This window comes from Heptranchias perlo, chromosome 13 (assembly GCF_035084215.1).
Source record: "Heptranchias perlo isolate sHepPer1 chromosome 13, sHepPer1.hap1, whole genome shotgun sequence".
Lineage (NCBI taxonomy): Eukaryota > Metazoa > Chordata > Chondrichthyes > Hexanchiformes > Hexanchidae > Heptranchias > Heptranchias perlo.
The window spans coordinates 45,916,362-45,943,711 of record NC_090337.1 but is presented as its reverse complement, the minus strand read 5'-3'; the positions used below and the strand labels follow the sequence as shown (position 1 = coordinate 45,943,711).

The window sequence follows — 27,350 nt, the reverse complement described above, 5'->3', positions numbered from 1 at the left end:
TTCTCTACTCTTCCACCTATAGTCGAGTGGGTGCCATTCACTGTGTCCATTCCACATTCAGTGGCAAAGCCTTCAGCCATCAAGCCCATGCACTCAAATTCTTCAAAAGCCTCCTCAAAACTGACCTCTCTGGCTGCACCTTTTGATTACCCCCCCACCCCCACTAATTTTCTTTCCCACTTCCTGTTTGATGTCTACCATTTTCCATTGTAAAGCACTTTGGGATATTTTGTTACATGAAAGACACAATATAAATGTAAGTTGTTGCATTAAGTGATCAATACATCATTGTTGGTGCGACACAATGGAACAAGAGGCTGCCAGCAAGACAAGAATGATTGGCAAGAAAATGCAGGGCATAACATGATCATACCACTACACTTGTCTCTATTTATTGACTTAATTGCCTATCCACACAATGTATACCAGGTGATGCACATTTAAATGCCTTTTTTAAAATCAACTAAAAAAAACACAATTATGTTGCAGGAACTGTAGTTTAATGATAGCAGCAGTCGCTCTTGGATATGGATAATAAACAAAAGATTTGAAAAAGGTTTAATAATTCCACAAGTGATCGGGGGTTTTTTTTATTTGTATTTTACAATGCAAAACACTTACATGAGCTTTTTGGCTTTATTGTATTGGCCCAGAATTTGCCGTAGCCGGTTAACAAATGGCGCCTGCCGTTAGTTAGATTTGCCCTTGCTTGTTTAATCTCCATGATAGTTTGCGCCGCAAGTTGCTGGAAGTGTGAGATGGAAATGGTGCGGTGCCCTCTACAGGGCATCTGGGATCTGAGTGAACAGGGCAAGTAACTGTATATCTACATAACCAGATTGAAGGATTGTACAAGGACTGAGAAGGAAGTGTAAGTTAGAATGGTGAATTCAATGTGAAATCAGATACAGAAAGAGAAATAAAGAGGGAAAAAAAGATTGGATTAAGAGACAGAGAAAAAAAGAAACAAATATAAAGTAAATAAATATTAATTTTAATTTTTAAAAAAATCTCCAACAATTAAAACCTGAAGGAATGAAACTCCACACTTGTACTAGCTCATTTTCAGTGCCAAAGAGTTTGACTGACAGTAATTAACAATTATGTCATTAAAAGGGTACTTTAAAAAAAATTCATTCATGGGATGTGGACGTTGCTGGCAAGGCCACGATTTATTGCCCATCCCTAAATGGCCTTGAGAAGGTGGTGGTGAGCCGCCTTCTTCAACGGTTGAAGTCTGTGTGGTGAAGGTTCTTCCACACTGTTGTTAGCTTGGGAGTTCCAGGATTTTGACCCAGCGATGATGAAGGAATGGTGATATATTTCCAAGTTGGGATGGTGTGTGACTTGAAGGGGAACGTGCAGGGTGGTGGTGTTCTCATGCGCCTGCTGCCTTTATCCTTCTAGGTGGTAGAGGTCGCGGGTTACTGAGGTGCTGTCGAAGAAGCCTTGGCGAGTTCCTGCAGATGTTACACACTGCAGCCACGGTGCGCCGGTGGTGAAGGGAGTGAACGTTTAGGGTGGTGGATGGGGTGCCAATCAAGCGGGCTGCTTTGTCCTGGATGGTGTCGAGCTTCTTGAGTGTTGTTGGAGCTGCACTCATCCAGGCAAGTGGAGAGTATTCATCACACTCCTGACTTGTGCCTTGTGTCTTAGACTGAAATGGACAAGCCCTAACTTTCAACCCGAGTTTAGTTCATATCTACCATTCAAGTATAGGATGTTCAATGCATTTGAATAGTAAGTCAGCGAGATTCCATTTTCGTGAAGCTAGGGGTGCAGCGACGCAGCTTGGATAGCAACTTTCGGATTTTCGCGCTTAACCGCGCATCTGTCCTCGCCTGAAGTTGCTGTATGATTTGTGCATAAATAACGGTGAGTGCCATTAGCCTCACTGTTAATTTGACATCAAATTCTGGGCCAATATATTTGAAATATGTACATAGCACACTCCAGATAGATAGATAGTGTGCGCTATCTATCTATATATCTTTATTCAAGTGCTGTTTATCTATCTAGGTCGATAAACAGCACATAAATAAAATTGTAATATATTGCAAAGAAGATATAATCATTCAATGATTACATAACAATGAATTCTAATTCACTTCTGCAAAAATTCAGCCAAGAAGAGCTTAACTGAAGTTGAGACTCTGATTTTCTCAACAGCATCAGATCGGAGCCAATCCTGTTATTACCACTTCACAACTTACTTATTTACTGAATTTGGCATAATGAAAGCAACAAAGATTATATTAGATCTCATTTTGAACTTAGAATAAAGAGAGAGGCCACTAATGAAGAAAGTCAAGGTCAAAAGACACAGGATACATTCAGTTTTGATTTATTTGAGCAACAATTTATTTGAGCATGAGCAATAGTTACCCTCAGTGTGTGTTGCACTGTGAAAAAACTATCCAGTGAATACTTTCAATAAAATTGTTAAAGCCAGAATGTTGTCACAAACAGAAACTGCCTTGGTGTATTTTAAAGCCTGTGGACTTTTCAAGGACAACCAGAAAGTATCTATTAAAATAAAACTGTTTCTGAAAAGACAATTGCCAGTTAAAGAGGCACTGAAATCATTGCAGTCAATATGGCTTGTGAGCTGCTAGGACAGGAAGCTGCAAACAAAGGAATCCCTTTTTCAAATTATACAGTTACACAACATATTGAATAACTGTCCCAAGATCTGAGGTAAAATTATCAAACGATTGCTACCGCTAACAGTGTACTATTGCTTACATGACAAAAATAACCCATTGTTTGTAAAGCACTTGAAACTTCCTGAAGACATAAGGCACTATATGAATGCAAGATCTTTCAACTTGCGTCTTAGTTTTTTTCTTTACACTAATGCTAATTTTAGCTTGTGCTGGAATAGATTTTTCCCCATTGGTTTAAACCTAATGTTATTGAATTGCCATCTGTATGGTAAATTATGAACGTCAGATCTCATTTAAATTACATCAGAACTCAACTTTTGATAGGGGGTGGGGGGGGGGGGAAGGAAAGAGAAAGAGTGATAAATGTGGCATCATAAATTCAAAATGAAATTGGTTTTAATGCTTTGTACAGTGTTTTCTTTATTTTCTCAGAGGTTTGCCATACATGTCTACTAGAAATGAACCTGCATGGAATCATTAAATTCTAGAAATGTGTTATTAGTTGTGATTATCATTTTTTACAAAAAAATTCATAGAACTGTACAATATATGAAAAATATATACTGTGGTTACTTTTCAATGTACTGTGACATGCTCTTAGTGGACAGGACGATTCAAGCAAACAGTGAGATTTTTATTGATGCTGTAACAATTGTTTTATGAATTAGCTACTTCGTGCACAAATATAAGGAAATGCATACCCAAATTGCAACACATGCTCGTACACTACAGCTAGTGAAAGTGCTGGATACAGGGCCATTTAAAAGCCTCAAGAATGCTTTTTAATATGAAATGGTAAATTTACCTGTATGGAGAGAAAAATGGACCACTAGCACATATGTAAAACAGTTTACTTACAAGCAATTGAAGAACAAATGCTGAACTGTACATTAGCTTGCACATATTACAAAATAAACTGCAACTTCATTAATGTTTACAGCAAACTTTAAGAACTACCTGAAGTAGGATTGAGAGAGATATAGTCACATAAAGGATCATCCAGAAAGTAAGCATCTGAATGTAGTAGCATGTCAATTATAGTGCATGTTCCAACAATTCTTCCAGGATGTTTGAGAAAACCCCATGTAGGTGCAGGTGATAAAATCCCTGCTCTGAGAACAGGATGATTGGTTGATTACAACGTGGTGTAATTCACTGATTGACTTGTAGCCAAAACAGTAGGGCAAGGAAACAAAGTCCAATCTCATGGAAGGTAAATTTTGGACTGATGTCAGGAAGATCTTCTTCACACTTCAAGGTTGGATAGTGGAACTAAAAAACCTAGAATCATTTAAGAAACAGTTGGATGTCATAAGGGAGTCCGTAGAGGTGGATGAGCAAAGATAGGCCCTTTGGCCTTGATCAACTTTCACAGGGTCACCCAAGAGACTCCCTCCATTCCGAGAAATCACATAAAACAAATGAACGAATACCTCCAACTGTATTCGTTGGACACCTCTCACTGCAGCAAGATAGTAATAGATTTCTCAAGTTCTCATGACAGACTATAATCCGGATACTGTGCAGTCTGATTTACACTAACTGCACAAATACATAACATTCTTGCATGAGAATACGTAAGTAGCCTGATCAGTTACCCAAACAGGTTGCGTCCACTTGGCCTATTGTTAGCGTTTAGTTTGACTTATTAGCCTAGAAATTCGGCTGCACAACACCCGTTTTTGGCAAGATTAGAAATTAAGAACATAAGAAATAGGAGCAGGAGGAGGCCAATCGGCCCCTCGAGCCTGCTCCGCCATTCAATAAGATCATGGCTGATCTGATCCTAACCTCAAATCTAAATTCATGTCCAATTTCCTGCCCGCTCCCCGTAACCCCTAATTCCCTTTACTTCTAGGAAACTGTCTATTTCTGTTTTAAATTTATTTAATGATGTAGCTTCCACAGCTTCCTGGGGCAGCAAATTCCACAGACCTACTACCCTCCGAGTGAATAAGTTTCTCCTCGTCTCAGTTTTGAAAGAGCAGCCCCTTATTCTAAGATTATGCCCCCTAGTTCTAGTTTCACCCATCCTTGGGAACATCCTTACCGCATCCACTCGATCAAGCCCCTTCACAGATCGCCTCTCATTCTTCTGAACTCCAATGAGTAGAGTCCCAATCTACTCAACCTCTCCTCATATGTCCACCCCCTCATCCCCGGGATTAACCGAGTGAATCCTTCTTCGTACTGCCTCGAGAGCAAGTATGTCTTTTCTTAAGTATGGACACCAAAACTGTATGCAGTATTCCAGGTGCGGTCTCACCAATACCTTATATAACTGCAGCAATACCTCCCTGTTTTTATATTCTATCTCCCTAGCAATAAAAGCCAACATTCCATTGGCCTTCTTGATCACCTGCTGCACCTGCATACTAACTTTTTGATTTTCTTGCACTAGGACCCCCAGATCCCTTTGTACTGCAGTACTTTCCAGTTTCTTGCCATTAAGATAATAACTTGCTCTCTGATTTTTCCTGCCAAAGTGCATAACCTCTCATTTTCCAATATTGTATTGCATCTGCCAAAACTCCGCCCACTCACCCAGCCTGTCTATATCCCCTTGTAGGTTTTTTATGTCCTCCTCACTCTCTACTTTCCCTCCCACCTTTGTATCATCTGCAAACTTTGATATGTTACACTCGGTCCCCTCCTCCAAATTCTGCCCATATTTGCAAAATCTGACCAAATTAAATCAGATATAACAATCTGTTCATAACCTCCCGATCCAAACTTGTTTTCATTAATCATATTCCTTGACAAGTGTGGCTTGGTGGCTTTCCTTTAGTTCTTAAAAGACATTTGAGGTGGTTAAGTGAGGGTTTCTGTTCATAGAAGGACAAGAGCAGCAGGCACATGGGAACACCACCACCTGCACGTTCCCCTCCAAGTCACACACCATCCCAACTTGGAAATATATTGCCGTTCCTTCAGCGTCGCTGGGTCAAAATCCTAGAACGCCCTAACACCACTGTAGGAGAACCTTCACCACACAGACTGCAGTGGTTCAAGGTGATGGCTCACCACCACCTTCTCAAGGGCAATTAGGGATAGGTAGTAAATGCTGGCCTCGCCAGTGACATCCACATCCCATGAACGAATAAAAAAAACTGATGACTTCAAAGTATGATGACATAGCATAGCACTGGTAAAACTACCTATCTGCAGCAACCAGGTACAGTAATCTTCATTGCTGTTCACTCTTGTTACTGAATATTTAGTGGAAACTGATGCAGAAGCAGGGATAGCACATCTTGCTTTATTTGGTTGTATCCAGCAATTGTATGAACCACCATACAGTAAGTAATCAATTGGAATACATGACACGAGTACAAAACTAAGTTTAATAGGTAAACGAAGATAAGTGCATTCATTGCTGCAAGCTATGAATCTTGCTTTAATAAAATGTTTAGATCTATTTATAGAAGTCCATATGTTGTTTTGCTTCCAATTTACTCGTTACATTTCATACATCTTTCCAACTGTAAAGGCAACAAAATCAGATTTTGTCTCAACAATCAATGCCATTCCCAGTTCATAATCAGCTCATTGAACAAATAGTGTCCTATCTAACCGCCCAACATTTTCATGGGGTTAAGTCTTCAACAGAAATTAAATAGTAGCTAGTCACCTCTATATAATCAGCAGAGGCTGTGTTTATTTAAATTTCTGGGACTGTATTTTCCTCCATTTGCTAATTTTAGTTGAAATAGTAGAGATCAGTATAAAGCATGCTTTATAATTGCATTTACATTCTCACTGAAATTAACAGGCATTTTCCTATTAGGTTTGGATCAACTATTAATAGCCTCACCATTGAAAGGATCACCACAGAAACAAACTGACTGGAAACCGTGAACATGATCAAATGCTTTGCGCAGAAAATTTTAGGGTGCACTGCTCAGTGTGCTATTGCGGTGTTAGGGTTGCAGAAAGCTTCTGTAGAGTCAGTGAATACTATCTACTGATCTACACGAATCAGAGTCGGTGAAACAGATAAAAAAGTTAGAAAAACACAGCTGATAGATGGAACAGATTAAGTAATATGACTTCATGTCAGCAGATAATTGAATGCCATCGCCAGTAAAAGCATATGAATTCTTAAACCAGTATCTCAGTACTGAAAGATTAAACTGAAAAGGATAGCGAATGAAAATAAACAAACCACAAACAGTTTTTGGACTACTTCAGAACTGGACTCAAAAAAGGCACATTACCTTTTGGTGCAAGGTTGCATGAAGAAGCAGCTTCGTAGAATCTAAATTCACAACAGTTACTTTGAGCGACACATGTCACCTAATATTTTGCTCCCCAAAACAACATCAGAAAGTATTTGTAACTCACTGAACAGTTGCTGGAAAGGGAGTTGGGATTGCAATATTGTATGCTAGTTTGCAATCTATGCTCCATGAAAACACAGCACTTTAGTGTTATCACTGCCTGGATATGCCATAGTTACTTTGCCAATGTTCTGACAAAAAAGCCACTTAATGTAGTACGTAACCCTTTAATTCTGGATCATGTGTGTAGCAAATTTTTTAATGTAATCTTTGATACTGTATACATTTTATCCTACAAAAGTATGGAACAGTGCCCAAAAAGGTGGCTTAAATTTGGAAGCCATTATGCATTGAAATTTGGACACTGAACTCAAATCAGATTGCAAATTGGCTTTAACTATTCAAATTTCCAATGAATAGTTTCAACGTGCTTTTTTTAAATTTTTGGCTGGCACAAGAAAAGGCAGTCAAATAGATATTGTAGACTAAATTCACATTTTATTAAAACACTTAAAATAACCATTTAAAAAGTTTCCACTGTTTATGGTAAATGTCCTATACTTGGCCTTCAAAACTGTAGGTTACAGGTCACACAAAAATAACCTCTTGTATGAGGATTCCTATCTGGACTGTATTTCTCTTTCTTTAATTTATATTCTCCTGCACTTTATCTGCTTTAACAAGTGAGCAATGAGGCAGTAATATTCAGGTAAAGCACCAGCTATGCGAACATTACCAAAAAACTTTCCTTAAATTTAAATGAAAAGTTAGAAAAATATTGATTTAGTACAAAGCATTCTTTCAATTCAAATTGCATAACATGATCTTCAAATTGAGAAAGAAAAGATCTTTACTACAATTATTCAGCAAACTATATTCAATTCCTTGTGTTGCATTTCAATAAATATTAATAAATGATTCCTCCAGCATTTAGTCATGGAATTTGAATGGCTTTTCTCAAAGTTCGAGCTGCTCAGTATTAAAAATAAATTTCCTTTGGATGCATAATACACTGCAGCGACTTGTAAAGCAAGGTAATTTCTCCAATTCTAGAATTTACACCCTAAAATATTTAACTGCAGTTTGGTAAAAGTGTAACCTGAAGGGAAAGAGTATTCAGAATTGTTGTATATGTAGAGGTTTGTACGTTTATTGTTTATTTCCTGTTTCATGCCTTTGAAACTGTTTTTTTGCTGTTTGGAAGTAATATGTAGAACTCCACTCACTGACATGATTGGGGTTGGTGGGTAACATTCTGCATTTCAGGAAATCCCACAAGAGGGTAGTTCTACACAAAAGGGAATATTCCCAGATTGTCTTGGACCAGTATTGAAGCATAAAACACAGTATGAGTGTCAAACACATTATTTAGGATTATGTTATATTCAAGTAGAGCATATTTCCTCTTCTAAATTGGGGAACCCCAATTTAATTATATTCTAAATATAAACAAGTATTGAGAGTTTTTGTGCAAAATTCTGAATTTTGCTTTGACTCCAATAGTAATACTTGGCTAATCGCTCTAAAATACTTTTTGTTCCTGTCAGGTGCAATACTGAATTCATATAAAAAGACACAATTGCATACTGATTATTAGAAAATACTGCAATTACAATGAAACATTCTATGTAAGGCAAAAATGTATGCAAGTATTACTATAAGGTTTTATCAGTTTGATTCTTAAAGTCAGTGTTTGTATATAATAGCACTGCTTTTCATTGCCAAGCTACTTGAAAATAGCAATTTGACATTTCCTCCAGTGATATTGGAAAACCATTTTTAAACTTATCCTGTTGACATTGGTCTCTTATGGTTTTGAAACCTGTCCAATGAAAAGGACTGTGCCTGCAAAAGCAAAAAGAGAAAAGCAGTTAGTGCACAAATCAAACCAAGTTATCACTTTAGTTTAAGCAGGCCTCAAACGTATAGCTTTAGAGTTGCTTCGTCATTAACATTCTCCTATCAAATTGAAATAGTATTTATATTGTAGACATTTAGTTTTTCCAAACCAAGTAAAAGTCTATGATGAAAGTCTGTATACCTTAGAACTAGAACAGTTTTTTTTTCTGGACGTAACTATTTGACAAGCCATTTTAAATTTAAAAAAAAGACTCCCAGGCAATGCTATTATCTCCTACTTTATAAACATATCAGTCGGATCCATTGTACAACCTCAACACTATTTTTGTGGACCGATAGATGGGGCATGTATGTCCTGTGCATGCCCCATCTATCGGTCCCCAACTTGGAGCGGCCGAGCCAGCAGTCTTTAAAGGGACCGGTGCTGGCCGCTCCCTAAACAGAATTTTTCTCCTTTCATTTCTGTGGAGTCAGGAAGGGCAGGAATGTTTCTCCTGATCCCACAAAATACTCCAGCCCAATGCTGGTCCCTGCACAGCTCCCTCGATCCCAGGATTGCCTTCCTCTCTACTCTAGCTTTATACTGTCGGCTGGCTCAGCATAGGAGCTGGCAAATTTCCCACCCTCTCCAACTACAATGGGGCCTGACCACCAAGCCGGTTTGAGCCTCACCGCAGCAAACCAAAATCAGCCCCATGGTGTTTGAGGAAAGGATTCAGATTCCTGGGACAGCTTACTGGGCTGGAACTGGTATCCTCGTGGATAAATTATCCAGAACTATGGAGAAAAATTTAAAATAATATGGCAGGGGGAGGGGAAAAGAAAGAATAGGCAGCTTAGAAGGGAAAGTAAGCACCAGGTGGAAAGCTAATAAGGAAGTAGAAAGATTTAAGAGATGTTAAACAGGACAAGATAATTTACAAAAACCGGATGTGGGAAGACAATAAAATGAAAAGTTGCGAAACCAAGATAATCCAAACTAGCATGTAAATCAATGGAGGGTACAAGTAAAAAATTGACAGGCTAGAATCACTGATTAAAATTGAAATTCATAACAATAATAGTAGTAACTGAATCTATGCCGTACCCTTCAATATCTGCACAAAGTACTCAAACTGTGACCTAACCACTGCCTTGAATATATTTATCATTACCTCTTTACTGTTTTGCCCTAGTTATAAAAGCCAAAATGCTATTGGCCTTTCTATGGCTTTGTCGACCTGTAGTTGCAATTTCAGGGAATTATGTATTTGAAAGCCTAGGTCTCCCTGTTCTTCCATACCCTTCTGTGTCCTTCTACTGAGTATAGTCCCACTCCTTGTTTTTCCTTCAAAAATGCATTGCATCACACATTTCTACATTAAATCTATACCCTCCTGAAATCTTAAGAGTTCCTTGCCATTGCCAAAACCTGCATTTTTCAGTCAATAAATTCAATTTTGTGCTCCCTCCCTATGCTTTAAGGATTATATATGCGCGCATGCGCACACACACCCCGCCCCCCCCCCCCCCCCCCGAGTTACACCACTTCCAACCCAAGCAATACCTATTAACCATAGCCTTTTGTTTCTTGTCAGTCAACCAACTTTCTATCCATGCTGCTACATTCCCTGATAACAAGCATCTGAATTTAAAAAGCTGCTTAGGAGACATCATATTGAGCGTCTTTTGAAAATCCCCAATTAGGCTGCAGTTCGAATACTGCATGCAGTTTTGGGCAAACCATTATAAAGGAAGAAAAAGAAGCAGCATGGATTCACTGGGATGTTACCAGAGATGGGGGTATACAGTTATGTACACAAACTTGAAGTTTGTACTTCCCATCCCACCCAAGCTGAAACAGGGAAGGGGTTTCATGATAGCGGTCACTAAGTTTATGAAGGTCATGGTAAGGGGTAATTTGTGATAGATTATTTCCACTGGTCAATGAGACAACAGGAGAGAACAAATTTAGGATGAGCATAAAAAATGTTAGCAAAATTTTCACAGAAGGTAGTTAGAATGTGGAATTCTCTGCCACAAACTGTTGTTGAAGCAGAGTCCTTAAACTCTTTTAAAAGGGAATTAAATCATTGCCTTGGAAGGAGGAATATTACAAGACCAGGAGTGGGATTAGACTAGATGACTCAAAAGAAAAACATCAAACTTGATGGACCTGATGACCTGCGCATTGTAATAGTCTACAATTCCAAATTGTATTACTTAAGTGACATTTAGCAAACCACAAAACCAGCTCTGAGCAGCAAAATGTTTCAGCTCAGAACTACATCTCTTTTGGGGTATTTGTTTGTATTTTTTTATAAAAAAGTACTGAAGATGTATCATTAATTGCCCTCCGAGTTTGTGCAGTACCTCTTTCTTGTCACTGGATGTCCTTGTTAACCATGTGCTGATGCACTTCAATGAAATTTTGTGGCAGAATTACAAAGACTGCACGGAGGAGGGAGTTATACATGAGGCACTTGCAAAGCTACCAAGAACGTCACTTCATGTTTATTTTGACACAGGAGGTCTCCAGAAAATGGGGGCTGTGCAAGGGATTTCCAGGGGTCAGATCTTTGTATTTGTTGATTCAATAGCATGCTACTTCTGTTGCTGTAGATCAATAAAAATACTTTCAACAACAGCACTATTTTCCTTTCGATAACTCACACTTTTACAAGGTAGGATAAGGGTCCCCTGGAGTGTCTCAATATTTCCAGGAGAAAAGATGCAGAACAGGCCACTGATTCACTGGTATACTGTGCAGTGCAAACGGATTCCTAGTGAAGGGCGGATACTCCATGTAAACGTGCACAGCTAGTTTTCTTAGAGCACTTAAGAGTATTTGTACTTTAAATTTAGGTGACTCTGGAAATGTTAGTGCTACTGAATACAGAGGTCAAGATATGATTTCTGAAGGCAATCCAATAGTTTATAATAAATAACTCAAAAACATGAAGAACTGAACATACAGCAGTCATAGTTTTGTTTGTCACTGGTACATCATTCTACTACAAAACGTGGCGTCAGGTAGGATGCTGGACCATTGGGATTTCTCCCAAACATTAACCTCCTTCAGTTTAATATAATTAACTGAAGAGTCAACTAAAAGATTGTTAAAGATGAATAATTCTATTTAATGTAAAGATTTTGAACAGACTACTTTGGGGTGAGACAATAATTGTGTTAAGATTCTGACAGAGGCAAAGTGAATACATCTTAAAAAAAAGTTATTTACCTGTAGGATTGTGCCATAAAATATAGAGGAATGGTCTGTTTACTACAAATGGAGGGGTAATCCTGAATGATTTTAGCATAATAACAGCAGCTGTAATGAAAACAAAACTATTAGTAGAATCATAGCACTTGAGTTAATCAACTTTTAATGTTCCAAAATGTATTGCAAAGCAGATCACAGCTCCAGCCATACATAATTGATTTTAAACAGTTTAGCATTACATTAAATCAAAAGCAAAATACTGCGGATGCTAGAAATCTGAAATAAAAACAGAAAATGCTGGAGAAGCTCAGCAAGTCAGGCAGCATCTGTGGAGAAAGAAACAGGTTACTAAAGCTAGTCAATAGCTGTTAGTCCATAGTTATGTATGCAAAATTGTACTGGGTTTTATAGCTTCCAATTGAAAGTCAGTGTAATATTTTACTTGGATCCCCATTAGTGATTCACCAACTAATAGCAAAAGTAAGGACAATGGCTATTGTCCAGGCCATGGATTTAAACTAATGGCCATTCAGTGTTTCTAGGGAAACGAATGAACTCTATAGCCAGAAATTTCCTAGCAATTTACAGTGTAAAAACAGTGCAAGAGACACATTGCGCTGGGTTTTTCCGAGAAAATTTGCACGTAAGTGACTTATCCTGGTTTTACACCAGAACTCTGCTACGCCATGCATTTTCTTGATCATTTGTGCTGCTCCAGAGTTATGTCTGCTGAAACCCCACTTAGCTCATGAATATAGCTCTGTCCCCCAGGCAAAAGACAGGGACACGAGTTCCCTGAATTTATGCCAGTTCTGAACAGATGTAAATTTACACCCAAAAGTTTAGGGACAGCAGGCGCTTGTAGATGCAAATCAGCCTCTTGGATCACTCCACATTGAATCCTACAACTCATTTTAAATATGGGTGTCCAGAATCACTGGATAACAGACTACAAACTCAGTCTGTGCAAATAACAACCCAGAAGTTGACGTGCACATCAACAACTTTGGGGATGTTTTCCCAAACTTTTGACCAACAAATTGAGTAAACTGAGCATGTGAAGAAGGGGGAGTGGGAGTGGAAGCATACAAAAGAGTCTGTTCTGGCAGCACAAGATGTGTAGGGAGACTAAACTGTTACTTCATGCTCTTAACGCATATACTATACTTGTTACCAGGTCAACTATCCCGCTCACTGTAGTTGAGTGATGTTCAGTTCAAGTAGATTATTTGAATAAACTACAATCTATTTGATGCATAAAAAGCACTTTACTTCCTATGATCCAAGTTTGCAATGCTGACAGACTTGCCTGTTGCTGCAGAGGCTTTAGTTCCATCTTCATTTACTTCAATTTTAGCCTTTTGTAGCATCTGTGAAACATATAGTTGACCAGATCCTGCAACAGATTGTTGAAGACAGTTAAAAAGATACACATCAAAAATATTTCTAGACAGTTCTCTTGATAAAAGATTTCAAGTTACTTACTACAAATCTTTCCAAAATTTGCTTTAGTTTGATCAAACATATCAGTGATTCCGAGAGCTGAAAGGGGCCTCTCCAAGTTAGTCTCTGCTTCAGCAGTGAATCTACAACATATAAAGCTTTCAGGCAACAGTCCACCAACACACTTGCCAGTAAATTAGTTCAACATTTACAGTAAGTCAATCTGTTGTAGATAAAGGGAAGGGGCAGCTGGAACAAAAATCTTTAAACAGATATCTTTCTTATATACAACTTCTCATTCAGTACACAAACAAGCACTTATCTGTTGTTACGTACACCAATATTATACCCGAATGTATAGCAAACTTCAAACACAGCAGCGTTAACTAGAACGTGCCTATCTGCTTTCTGCCGTACACTTTTCAAAGCAAATACTTCATGCTCACCTGGGTAAGGCAATATCAAGTTTCTTTTCTCTCATGATTACCTTCCAGGTGTATATAGATTGTACATTCATGTGAGGAGTTATTGCAGAGAGTGGGATATCCATTTCCTGTGGAACAGCAACAAACATGCTGATAGTGCCTCCGTGGTATGGCAGCTCCAGGATATAATATTTCACATTAGTTGGTGTAGTGGCCATACCTGTGAAACAAAACCAACATATCTCTAAACCACCAGACTTATTTTTTAATTAGTTCATGGGATGTGGGCATCGGTGGCGAGGCCAGCTTTTATTGCCCATCCCTAATTGCCCTTGAGAAGGTGGTGGTGAGCCGCTTTGTTGAACCGCTGCAGTCCGTGTGGTGAAGGTTCTCCCACAGTGCTGTTAGGGAGTTCCAAGATTTTGACCCATCAATGATGAAGGAACGGCAATATATTTCCAAGTCGGGATGGTGTGTGACTTGGAGGGGGAAAGTGCAGATGGTGTTGTTCCCATGTGCCTGTTGCCCTTGTCCTTCTAGGTGGTAGAGGTCGTGGGTTTGGGAGGTGCTGTCGAAGAAGCCTTGGCAAGTTGCTGCAGTGCATCCTGTGGATGGTACACACTGCAGTCACAGTGTGCCGGTGGTGAAGGGAGTGAATGTTTAGGGTGGTGGATGTGGTGTCAATCAAGTGGGCTGCTTTGTCCTGGATGGTGTCGAGCTTCTTGAGTGTTGTTGGAGGTGCACTCATCCAGGCAATTGGAGAGTATTCCATCACACTCCTGACTTGTGCCTTGTAGATGGTGGAAAGGCTTTGGGGAGTCAGAAGGTGAGTCACTTGCCGCAGAATACCCAGCCTCTGACCTGCTCTTGTAGCCACAGTATTTATATGGCTGGTCCAGTTAAGTTTCTGGTCAATGGTGACCCCCAGGATGTTGATGGTGGGGGAAATCGGCAATGGTAATGCCGTTGAACATCAAGGGGAGGTGGTTAGACTCTCTCTTGTTGGAGATGGTCATTGTCTGGCGCGAACATGTTAAGTCTCCAAATATGAGTACATAGGCTTTTAAATTAATCCTTAAATATTTTATTTTTATACTGTGATGTTCATGGAGATGATTTTATACCTTTTGGAATCACTGTCAAAAGCCATTATCCCAGTGTCTTCCATGTAAAGTACAATGGCATTTGCAGCAAACAATTAAGCTACTCAGACTTGGAGATGACAAATTGATCATTTGTAAAATATCGACATATGCAGAAAAAGTTTGCATCCAGAGTCCCCTGGCTCAGCTATTTAAGACTTTGAGTCACTGAGCCATAGATTAGCAAGGTTCCAGGTTCAATTGCTGCTCTGTGCTGAGCCAGCTGCTCTCTGTTGGGGTGACAGGTGGCCTTAGAATTCCAGGATTAGGGAAAGGAACAAACCCAATGTTCTACAGCACCAATAAACTAAGTCACAGGCTTTAAACATTCATCTTACACCCAAGGTGGCAACTCCATTTTCCATCTGGTCAGCACTTCAGTCAGGAACCAGATGTCACAAAATCATTGTTCTCTCAATAGTTAACAGTAATGTTAGTACTGAGGTATGAAGCAACATTTTGAATTGGTGTTAGAAGGCACCAAGAAAATATGACCCAATATACTGCTTACCAGTTTATTACTGAACAGCATACTTCATAAAACAGGAATCCCAAGATACAAACACAAATTTAGTTCAACAAGAATGTACTCTTATTCATACTTGGAGAATTAAAATTCATGCATGCACATTTTAATCGGTCTGCTTTTGCAAATGGTTATTTTAGTCAGACTTCATTTCATAACATCAATTGTCCAACTCTAATTTATATCTATTAGCTGTTGCAGTAGCTAATTTAATAATACAATGTAGCTTAGATCAGAAATACAGCAGATTGCAAGAATGAATCCATGTCCCATCACTCTGGCACATATTGCTGCTTCAACATACTGCCCTGTTTGTAGCATTTCCAAATTTATTCACCAATCCAGTGTCCAACCAATTAAGCTACAACCATTCTATTGACATTAGACTTACCAAAATTAAATGTTGATCTTTGGGACATCATAGGAACTTGATACACGTTCCCATCAGCTGCATGGAAGTCCCTATTGCGAGTATTTTCTGGTAGAAACCGGGACTTCCACAAACCCTTGAAAAAAATAGCATTGACCACCACAAGCCTGGTTGCTTCACTGAGAATGGCAGGAGAAATTAGGTTTGTAATCATACCTAAGAAACATAGACCAAATCATAATATTTCAGTAAAACAGGCAGTTGAATCTACACCTTGCCTTCTCTTTAGTAGGGTGAAATGATCTCAAATATTGTGCTTTGATGACAGACAAATTACAAGAAGTACATCAAGATGCATGTGAGATTTGCACATTATCTGGAAAAATCCAGTATCCATTTTTCATTTGTTTAAAATTCAAATCCAGTGTAAAACAGTTTGGAAAATGTTGCATGAAAGATGGCACAATTAATTAGAATATTATAACAGTATTGCAGTCACTAAAACAAAACCAAGTCAGACATCAATAAATGTTAGTATCCTACATGCAAAGTGAGAAATGAACAATTCATGAATTACACAGTTTATTAAAGTTAAAATGCATTACTATCAATGTGAAAAAGTTTAAAAACCCAACACATAAATTATATATATTTATACTGCTACTGTTGTTTGGTAACCTTACTTTTTATGACAAGCATCCAGGAAAATCAATTACATTCTCACTTTTCTTGTCCCTCTCCTCAAGGGCATGTTAGCAGATTAAGCTGCTGCAAAATAGGCATGCTGTTCCCTCCCCTTTGGTTATATATTCAGATTTATGGAATATGTACCTCTGGTTTGATTCTTAGTCCACTGGTTGATTACTGATGCAGCTTCCACAGGATCTTCAAAATCCAAATTACTCAATGCAGCTTGGTACACATCTTTAGTCTTTCTAATAAAGGGCTGTTCCATTGCAAAATCACTAGGTGCAAATATTCCATTGGCAATAGCTACTATATCCTGATTTCTGCTCTCAGTTAAAGACTTCTGTATCCTTTTGAGCTTTCTGTAAATACCTAGTAAGGAATCAATCAACATAGAAAGTAGTTTAACTTAGTAAAAGCAGGCTTGTGTTCTACGTATATCATTGTAATCACATACTACAATTCATATCAGAGGTACTTGGATGTAAAAGACAAATTCACCAACACAAAGATCTAATGTAAATATACAAAATAGTCTATTACTTGAATTATATATGTAAACAATTTTACAACACCAAGTTATAGTCCAGCAATTTGGTGTTGTAAAATTGTTTACAATTGTCAACCCCAGTCCATCACCGGCATCTCCACATCAGAATTATATATGGTAAAAGCATCTACAATTCAAATGGTGTAACCACTATGTGATCAGACTTAAAGTTTATATGATATTAACATTGCTATGCAACCAATTGGTTATTACAACAGATATAGCTTCTAGATATGTGAACTAAATCATTCAACACTGAAAGGGGACGTCATTTGTCTGGGTGATCCCGAATGTTTTTACAACTTGATATACTACTGGGTGAAGAATTAAGTTAGTCAGGACTCCATTTACCAAGTCATTGTGAAAAAGTAGCATAGCTGATGTTCATGCCTGGGGAGATTGAAGTTGCATTAAAAAAAGTCAGATTTTACAGAAAGCTAAATGCCAGAAACTGCAACATTGGACATATTCTCTCAAAACTCAAGAGACCCATAATTATGCAGTGAAGCACGGTGACTGGATGAAACCCAAAAGCCACCTACTTTCTTATTGGAGTGCAACTGCAACCAGTGTTTGCAACATGGCATGCAGCCAAAGTAAAAAGTGCTTCATCTTTTGGAGTTCCACATCAGATTCTGGTGTTGGGGTTCTAAGTACCATGGTCAGATCTATAAAGAACCTTCTCCAGAATCAATTTCAGGGCAGTACCTGAAAAATGTGTTAATGCTTATGAATGGCTTACGAAAGCAGCAACAACTACATATGCTTGAATAAACTGAAATGGACTGAAGTGGCTGGGGCAAGGAGAACTGATTGTCCCAAATTGAGGACAAGCTTAACATCATCTTTTTCATCACAATGGTCCAAGCTGCAAAATCCCATTAAAACTGTTGAATTTCTAGGTAGAAAGAATTTTAAAGTTGATTTAAAAAGTTATGTCAAAACAAACCATATGAGTTGTATTTCAGAACATTGTTCAACTGCTGTCTCGTTCTTGCACTTGCTCCTAGCTGCAGCATCCTAAGTACAGATGCAATTCCATGTGGAGACATGATAATGTTTTCTGTTGGTTTAGAATTAACAACATGACTGAAAATCTTCATCCCCAACTCTGACCCAAGTTCTGATACTTGAGTATTTTTCCATTGACAGTGAACAGACTTCATTACCACACTGAGCAGGATCAAGATGCCTACTTTTCCCATTGCGATTCCAATACTAAGCCACATAGATACCTACAAGATGAAAAGAAACAAATATAGTCTGCATAATCACGCATTGAAAAAAATTAAAATAGTGAATTTTAAGACTTCAAAGATTGGAACTCAATTTGGTTTTTATGGGATAAATAGATAGGAACCTTGGGTACCCCACACCATTTATTATTTCAATTTTTTAAAAAATGTGTATTAAAATACATCCCTATCTATTCTTCACCCAGCTAGCATCTGAACGCCCTAAAGCTTGAACACTCAACACCATTTTAAAAAAATTGGTCCATTTAGTAAAAGAACCATGCAGTCTAGACAATTTATAATGATCAGAAAATCAAGTTCAATGCTGGGATAGGTGGCCTCAAACTAAAGCACAAAGTTCATCATTGTCCTTTAATCCTTTTCTGTGGCCAATTTCAGCACCTACTGACTGGAATTCTTTTCAAAAGTCAAAATATCCAGTAAGTTGAATTTCAATCTACCTCATTCAGCACTGCTTTTTTTTAAAAAAAACTTACTAAACAAGACACAAAGGGGCCAGTAACACTGGTAAACTGCCTGCAGCAAAGTCAGGCAGGGAGCCTTTCTGCCAGCTCCCACCTACCCAACACCATTTCTGGGAATTTTTCCACCAGAAGTGATGTCAAATGTATAATATGTCCACCCAAATATGGATGTATGCATTATAATTAGACACAAATTACAAGAATATTTATTAACATTTGCATCTTTGAAACACCATGATTAAAGGGCCATCTTCCCTAATGCAACTGTTCTCAGGGCAATCAATTCCACTGATGGACAAAAGGAAAAAAAGTTAGTCTTCCGACAGTGTGGACCTTCCATCCTGCACTTGGGCATTTCCCTCTGTCCATCTGAGCAGCAGACCTGATGGTGGCAGAAAGACCACTGGAACCAACCTAAATTATTCAAGTGACCTTGCCCCTCAGAAATTGGCTGGAGTCAGGAGCACAGGCATGACAAAGTTCCAGCACCATTGCAGCCAAGTGGAAAAAAAATCTATTCCCAAGTATTTCAATAGGAAAAAAGCTATTAATATTAAATTGAATGTCAAAGGCTTGGAAGCAATGTTTTCATATCCCACATGTTTACTATTTTTTTTACAAGCAATCTGCAATAAAATTAGTTATGCAAATCTAATTACCAACATTAATGACCTGCTCTTAGAACAAAGTTGACATGGCAAGTATTTGGGTTCTTCAGCTGTAGTATTCCAAATAACAGATTTGCTAATAACAAATATTCTACAGAAGGCAAAAACACATTTGCAAGCCTGAACTCAATCAATATTATTCCCTTAGATAAAAAGCAAGGTTACACCTTGTAAATGAGAATGTTCCAAATTGATGCTTTTACATGTCAGAATACATGCTGTCATTGGAGACTTCCTACACTTATTGTCAGAGTATATTGCCAGTCAATGTTGCAGGATAGAATGCAAGTCTCAGCTCCCAACCTCAACATTACAGTGGATGCCAAACATCAAAATTATAACTGGACTGTCAGCTGAGATAACAAAAAGTTAATATTTCACAATATTACTGGAAAATGAATCAAGTGCACAACAAAAGCAGACTATAATTCTAGCATCACTAATTATATGGCTGGCTCAATCCACAGATTGCACTATACACCATTCAGTTGTGCAGAATATTGCACTCAGTCGTATTTGAGAGGAAAATTTATTTCAGTTGGGATAGTCATTAAACCAGGGTGTTTTAGCAATAAAGGCCACTGTTATTCCATCCTCTGTGCTGGAGGCACTGAAAAAAGAATTTGCATTTCTATACAAGTTTAGCTCTGGGGTTTGAGTTAGAATCAGCCAAATGAAAGTTTCTTCCTCACTCCAACAGCTGTAGGGACCCTACATGAAAGGAATTCAGATAGCCACAGAATTCAGCACTAGGTTCCGCTTTCATATGAAAATTAAATGCGAGATTAGAGGCATTGCTGAAGTAGAGAGTGGACCTCCCGAGCTGGTGTTGAGATATACTGTGGGGCGAATGTAGTGTACTCGTGGATGGATGAATTAAGATCAGTGAATGGCCTTTCTGATCAGTAAACACCATGTAAAATTAGTGGTCCCACGACACTTATTTGCAACACCTTAAACTCCAAAGTTCTCTCCCAAAGAGCAATCCCTAATTTTATTGTTTTATCTCCGGTCCTGACAGAAGCAGAGTCACAAATATCAGATACAGTAATCTGACATTTCAGGTATAAGCTCAATTTGTTTTCAATTTAAATATTTTCTCCTGAAGATGCTGACTGCTTGCCAGTGCCACACCCAAATGACTATTCTTCACGTGAGCCTTGTCAATGTATTGGCAGACTGTAGGACCATTACTAGCATCACAGTGGATCCCAATCCTGTCTCATCCAATATCCTCTCACAGGTACTTTACAACAGGTCTCGAGATAGCTATCGAGAGCAGCAACCCGACTGATTTTCTCCATCCACCCCCAAGTCCAGGAGCGCAGTAGCCCAATCCACCACCCTAAAAAACATTCACTCCCTCCACCACCGGTGCACAGTGGCTCCAGTGTGTACCATCCACAGGATGCACTGCAGTAACTTGCCAAGGCTTCTTCGACAGCACCTCCCAAACCCGCGACCTCTACCACCGAGAAGGACAAGGGCAGCAGGCACATGGGAACACCACCACCTGCACATTCCCCTTCAAGTCACACACCATCCCGACTTGGAAATATATCGCCGTTCCTTCATCATCGCTGGGTCAAAATCCTGGCACTCCCTAACTAACAGCACTGTGGGAGAACCTTCACCACACGGACTGCAGCAATTCAAGAAGGTGGCTCACCACCACCTTCTCCAGGGCAATTAGGGATGGGTAATAAACGCTGGCCTTGCCAGTGATGCCCACATCCCATGAACAAATAAAAAAAAAATGCAGAATCTTTGCTACAACAAAGTTCCAACTAACTAACTTAGCACAGGTCAAGGACAAAACCTAGGACCTGCCTAGTCTGTGTAGCTCGGTAGCAAGCACAACAGTGCATTTACCCACCAAATTATTAGGGGAGCTAGCAGGAACGACACACAGACACAAAGCAATTTATTACCTGTGTACAGAAGATAAATTTAAACTATTCATCCTCCATCTTGAGCTCAAATCTGCATCCCCTTGTAGGGTTTGTGATTATGTCAAAGATTGTTAGGGTTCAATCCATTTATACTTCTTAGAATCTAGAATACATGGTTGTAGATGGTTTACATTTTTAGTAAGTCAAAGCATTGACTTAAGTATCGAAAGATTAAAAAGATCAGAAAGGAATCCTGTCACTCGCATTTAAAACTGCAATAGACTAACATAAAAGGAGGATATTTATTTGGCTATAAAAAAGGTGAGAATTGCACTAGTCATCAAGCTAATAAACACACTCTAGTTGTTGATTCACCTTTAATCAGCATGTGTATCAATTTTCATTAAAAAGCAACACTTATAAAACTCACATTTACTTTAGATTATAGCAAGGCCAAATTTCACTCCACACTACCATAGATTTATTACATCAGTAAAATATTGTGATCCACATAAATCTGCAAATTCTACTTCATATAGTATTAGAATGCTTAGTCAGCTGTGATGTTTTACAGGATACACAGCGCATTCGATAAATCAAGTTTTATGCTTTTTTCCTACAAATATTAACCAATTTCTTCACAAATTCAAATTTCAACAATGGAGCAGAGAAACCAAAGGTTTCATCAGCCTCCATATTTACAAGACCATCTTCCACCTACTACATGATCCCACCAGCAAGAACTTCTTCCTCTTCCCTCCACTTTCTAGAGGGATCATTCCCTCCACAATAACCTTGTTTATGCTCCACAACCCTGGCTTCCAGATGCAACACATCCTTTCAAACTGCTGCACCATTGTCCAGGGCTCCAAAACCTCTTCCATGTAAGTCAGCAATATGTGTCTACTTCCTCCAATCTATATCTGTCATTATATACTGCTCATAATGCTTGATCTGTGTATTGGGGAGAGCAAACTCAGATTAGGCAATTGCTTTGGTGAACACCTCCAATCTGTCTGCAAGTGTATTCCTGTGGTGAGTCATTTTAACTTGTACTCTGACCTCTGTCTTTGACCTCCTACGCCATTCCAACTAAGCTCAGCGTAAACTTCAGGAATAGTATCTCATCTGTCTCTTAACATTTGCCAGTATTTTCTGCTTTCATTTCAGACTGACATCAGCGTAAACATTATTTAAACTGTTTTTCTAGGGTTTCCATGACTCTCCCATTGAATATATGGCAGATCAGTGGAAGAACTCACCGCCGTTGTGTTTTTTTTACCAATTCCCCAATTTTCCTCATCTTTTTCTTTGGGTGGGTCTCTCGTGGTCTTAGCTATTTTCACATTTGGTTTCTTTAATGGTTCTTTCAATTGCCTGACTGAGATGATCTTTTATGTCATATAATAATTTTCTGCTTTTCTTTTACGCAGGTTGCACATCACTCAACTTACTCCCTGTGCTTAGGAGTATTTTTCCCCCACTCCTTGCCTTTCTCATTCATTAAAAATGCAGGCATTTGTTTCAGTTTTCAATTCTGAAAAATGGCTCTGCCTGAAACCATGACCCATCTTTTCTCCACTGATGCTGACTGACTTGCTGCATATTTACACCATTTATTTTATTTCAGATTTTCAGCATTTGCAATTGGTTGCTTTATGTTCATATTTTTCAGTTTATCTGTTAAAAGCTAAACAGCCTAGTAAAAGGAAGACATTTAAAAATAAAGTTCCTTTCCAAATCACCAAAGCTACAAAATGAAAGCTTTCTGTATTTATTAAAAAAAGTGCAGACCCTCCACGTCAGTCTATGTGGTAGATTGGAATCGTTCCAAAGAACAAAGAATGAATATCAATGACTTTTCATAGCAACAAAGTTAATTCATCTAAAATATAACAAACTGCATTTCTGGAACACCTTTAACACAGAAAAATGTCAGAAAGCACTTCAGAGACATAATCAAAAAATAGCTGTATTTTAAAATTGAAGATGCCACTAGATAGCAGAGTGGTCATAACACTTGCAAATTTTACAATTCTATATATTGATGCACTCCAGACAAAATATTGCACTAACGTGACAACTGTAAGTTTTGATTCCAACTCATTCTAGTCACTTATCAAAACAACACAACACAATACAAATACATTTGCTTCTAAAACATTTATATCTCAATTCGCATCAAAGTTCTAAAAACTAACATCTATAAAAGTTACTTTGGTTTACCACTTACATATAATTCAACAGTTCAACTGTGCCGCTACAAGCTGCAGTACGGAGATATGCCACTACATTTGGTTAAGGAGGAAAAGCCATAAATATTAACTGCCGTGATAACAAGTAGACAGTACTCCTTAAATATAATATAATATATACTTTGCAGACTATTTAAAATCCGTGAATAATCTTCGTCGTCTTAAACCGGCAAACAGGGACTTATTCTTTCCACAAAGCAAAACTACTTTTCACAGTAAGTCTCCTTTTTCAATTTTGGAAAAAAAGGCAACCCCATAGATCCAATTCAAATTTTAAAAAACTCTAACACAAACAAGTACCTAATCATCAAACCCACTCAATATAAATATGGAGCTACATATGTGATAACTAACTATACACCGCCCAACTTTTCAAAACTACATCAACTTACTTAGAGACACAGATTAAAATCTCTCGATAACATGAAGCGTTCAGTTACGCTAAATAAAAACTTTTAAGACAAACTATCTTCATTCAAACACACTTATCTCTCCAACTAACCAGTTTTACCGTGCAATCGCACTTTAATAGACTTACCGCTAGCCTCCTCCCTACTGCGTGGTGACTGGCAGAGGTGGGCGGCTCCACAAAATCTGGAACTACATTCGCAGTCCGGATCTTAGCGGTAGGTCGTGTGTTCCGGTCACAATCCGAATCAGTTTGTGACTCCACTCCGTATTTTAATCTGACACCAGTGCGCCTTGCGCAAGGCTGTGCATAGTTGGTTTAAGTGGCTGTGTGTGGTGGGGAATCTGTGAATGTGAGCAATGACACCACCAGTGAGACGTTCTCATAAAAGTGGGGAGGAAATGCCTCGTAAGTCACATACATGCAGGGCTGTATGGTTTATCTTACGTGTAGCTGTTGTGTGGTGACCCACATAAAGAGCGTTTATGGATAATCGCCAATACAAACATCCCGAGTCTTCCGTTAAAACATCCCACGTATGCGCTGCAAACTTTGCCCAACGCCATATCCGACCGCCGAGTTCGCAAATGGCACCAGTTCCGACCATTAAAATAACAACATTCATGGGAAAGAATTGGGGCTTGAAATAATTTCAAACTTTCAAGAAGTACATGCTCTTTTTGAAATAAAATATTAATCGAAACTAATAACTCCCTTGGCCCAACAATGAGTGCTTTTATGAAAGTTTAAATTTGTAATATTGTGTTTTTTTTAGCTGCTTGTTAATCTCATTTTCTACGGAATCGTATTTTTGCAAATTTGATTAAAAATATTGCAGCTTACCAAACTAGATAATGGTGGGTCTCTTTGCTGATGTAATGTTGAATAATTTGGAGGCAAAAGGGTGCTTACTTTGAAGATGGTATTCTATGTACATGCTCTTAAAACACTATTAAATACAGATTTTGGTTTGGTATTTAATTTTCATCCATGTTTTGTAGCTACACGGAATTGGAGGCATCCTCGCACCAGTTGGAGATTGGTTGGGAAGTAGGAGACAGGGACTAGGGATAAATGGTAGCTTCTCTGATTGGTGGGATGTGACAAGTGATGTTTCACCATATTTATCAAAGACTTGGATGAAGGAATAGAATTGTATATCCAAGTTTGCAGATGACACTAAATTCAGAGGCAAGTAAGTAATGCAGATGGGAGGAGGAAGTTACAAAGGGACATAGGCAGATTGAGTGAGTGGGCAAAACTGTGGCAAATGAAGTTCAATGTGGGGAAATGTGAAATCATCAACTTTGGATCCGAGGAAGACAAATCAGAGTATCTGCTAAATGGTGAGAAAGTAGGAACTGTGGACGAACATAGAATTTGGGTTTTCATCTACACAAATCACTGAAAGCTAGTGGACAGGTACAAAACACAATCAAAAAGGCTAATGGAATGTTGGCCTTTATCCCAAGGGGGCTGGAATACAAAGGGGAGGGAGTTACGGTTCAGTTGTATAGAGCCTTGGTCAGACCCCATCTGGAGTATTGTGTTCAGTTCTGGGCACTGCAACTCAAGAAGAATATATTGGCCTTGGAGTGCAGATTCACCAGAATTATATCAGGGCTTAAATGGTTAAATTATGAGGACCGGTTGCATAAATTTGTCTTGTATTCCTTTGAATATAGAAGATTTAGGGGTGAACTAAAATGATAAAAGGATTTGATATGGTAGATACAAATAAACTATTTCCTCTGGTGGGGGAATCCAGAACAAGGGGGCATAATGTTAAAATTAGAGCCAGGTCATTCAGGAGTAAAATCTTCTTCACACAAAGGACAGTAGAAATCTGGAACTCTTTCCCAAAAGGCTGTGGATGTTGGGTCAATTGAAACTTTCAAGACTGAGATAGATAGATTTTTGTAAGGTAAGGGTACCAAGGGATATGGGGCAAAGGCGGGTAAATGGAGTTGAGGTACAGATCAGCCATGATCTAATTGAATGTTGGAGTAGGCTCGAGGGGCTGAATGGCTTACTGCTGTTCCTATGCACACATTAAAATGTTGGTTGTGATCTTTATTAATGTGCTTTACAGAACTTTCAGCTAAGGGTAGATTGAGCCAAATGCCCAAGGCACGAGATATATAACACAAACCCGTTAGATATTCAGGGGTTTCATTGGACCCACAGAAGCTTTTGGTTGTCATTAACCGTTCATTTGTTTTGTTGATACAAAATATACTGAGGAACTAAATAATATAACAGTATGCATTTTTTATTGAAGTTATCGTTCAGAAATAAGAGTGTCCTAAAAAGGTCAAGATTGAAGTCTGGCTTTATAATAGTGAATCACCATTACATCATTTTAAAAGTTAGCTTTGCACAACTCAAGATGCTAATTTTGGTTTTCATTGATTTTTGTGGCATAATGTAGTCACCCATTTTTCCAAGATGATCTGTGAGGCATTTCACTGCTGCAATTTATTCCCTTAGAAGAATTTTGCAATTAAATCCATTGGTTGTAGTTTGTCAGTATGATTAACGGGCAAGTACACCGGACATTTCAAATGGGTCATTAGTTTTTTTAAAAATTCTATTTTGACAGGAAAACACACATAGGTCTAGTTTTTCCTCCCATTTACTCCCTGTTTTGTGGTGGATTCTAGGTATATGGTGGAGGAAAATGGGGTGGAAAGACCTAGCACTGGTTGCCTGCTAGTTCAACGCCCCATTGGAATTTTCCTCCATCCCGATGTGGGATCAAAAGGTCACTTCATTGTACAGCACTAATATCAATATTGTCCTGTTAGACATAAATCAACTGCATAGCCCAAGAAGGATTCAGCTTAATTTCTGTTGTATTTGTTTTCAATCTCGTACTTTGTTTATTATGTGTAAGATCAGATGTGTAAGATCAACATTTGGGGACTTTTGATTAATTGCTAATCTGCATTATCTATTGAGGATAGTTCCCTCCATCATGGCAGGAAATGGAGGTTCCACTGTACTAAAGTCTATTCAAGGGGTTCAGGTAGGTTATGTGTAGAATAATGAATCAAAAGAATAATCTAACCAAGAGGTTCATATGACATTATAAACCAAATGGACTGAAACTTTATAATCATCTAAACATGATGGCATTGTATTCACTAAGGGATGGAAATGCAAGACATTGCTTCCAGGGCAGAGTCTCGCTTGATGGGAGCACAGATTGGAAAATCAGGCATGAAGCGCAAGTTGTGCAACACATCTGATTTT

At 38.5% G+C, this 27,350-nt stretch overlaps 1 protein-coding gene across 4 annotated transcripts; it reads right to left on the bottom strand.

The window, feature by feature from the left end:
- Window positions 1–7,424: 7,424 nt before the first annotated feature.
- Window positions 7,425–24,300, bottom strand: serpine2 (serpin peptidase inhibitor, clade E (nexin, plasminogen activator inhibitor type 1), member 2). Of its 4 annotated transcripts, none has more exons than XM_067995411.1 (9): window positions 24,225–24,300; window positions 18,101–18,386; window positions 16,746–16,973; window positions 15,936–16,130; window positions 13,898–14,096; window positions 13,494–13,594; window positions 13,318–13,404; window positions 12,027–12,116; window positions 7,425–8,791 (listed from the first exon to the last, which is right to left on the bottom strand). In XM_067995411.1, the coding sequence occupies exons 2-9, from the start codon at window positions 18,378–18,380 to the stop codon at window positions 8,754–8,756; spliced, it is 1,218 nt and encodes a 405-aa protein (XP_067851512.1). In that variant the 5' UTR covers window positions 18,381–18,386; window positions 24,225–24,300; the 3' UTR covers window positions 7,425–8,753. The 4 variants fall into 4 exon arrangements, with proteins under 4 accessions (XP_067851512.1, XP_067851511.1, XP_067851513.1 ...); XM_067995410.1 differs by lacking the exon at window positions 24,225–24,300 and adding an exon at window positions 24,079–24,193; XM_067995412.1 differs by lacking the exon at window positions 24,225–24,300 and adding an exon at window positions 23,665–23,693.
- Between the last annotated feature and the right edge of the window lie 3,050 nt (window positions 24,301–27,350).

Bases quoted from the DNA above. Each gene is read 5' to 3' on its own strand.
- serpine2 (XM_067995411.1), bottom strand. From the start codon at position 18,380: ATGTGGCTTAGTATTGGAATCGCAATGGGAAAAGTAGGCATCTTGATC. The intron at 14,097-15,935 runs GTAAGTCTAATG...TTTGTTTCACAG, and splicing joins AAGATCAACATTTAATTTTG to GTATGGCCACTACACCAACT. The intron at 13,405-13,493 runs GTAAGTAACTTG...AATCTGTTGCAG, and splicing joins AAATTTTGGAAAGATTTGTA to GATCTGGTCAACTATATGTT.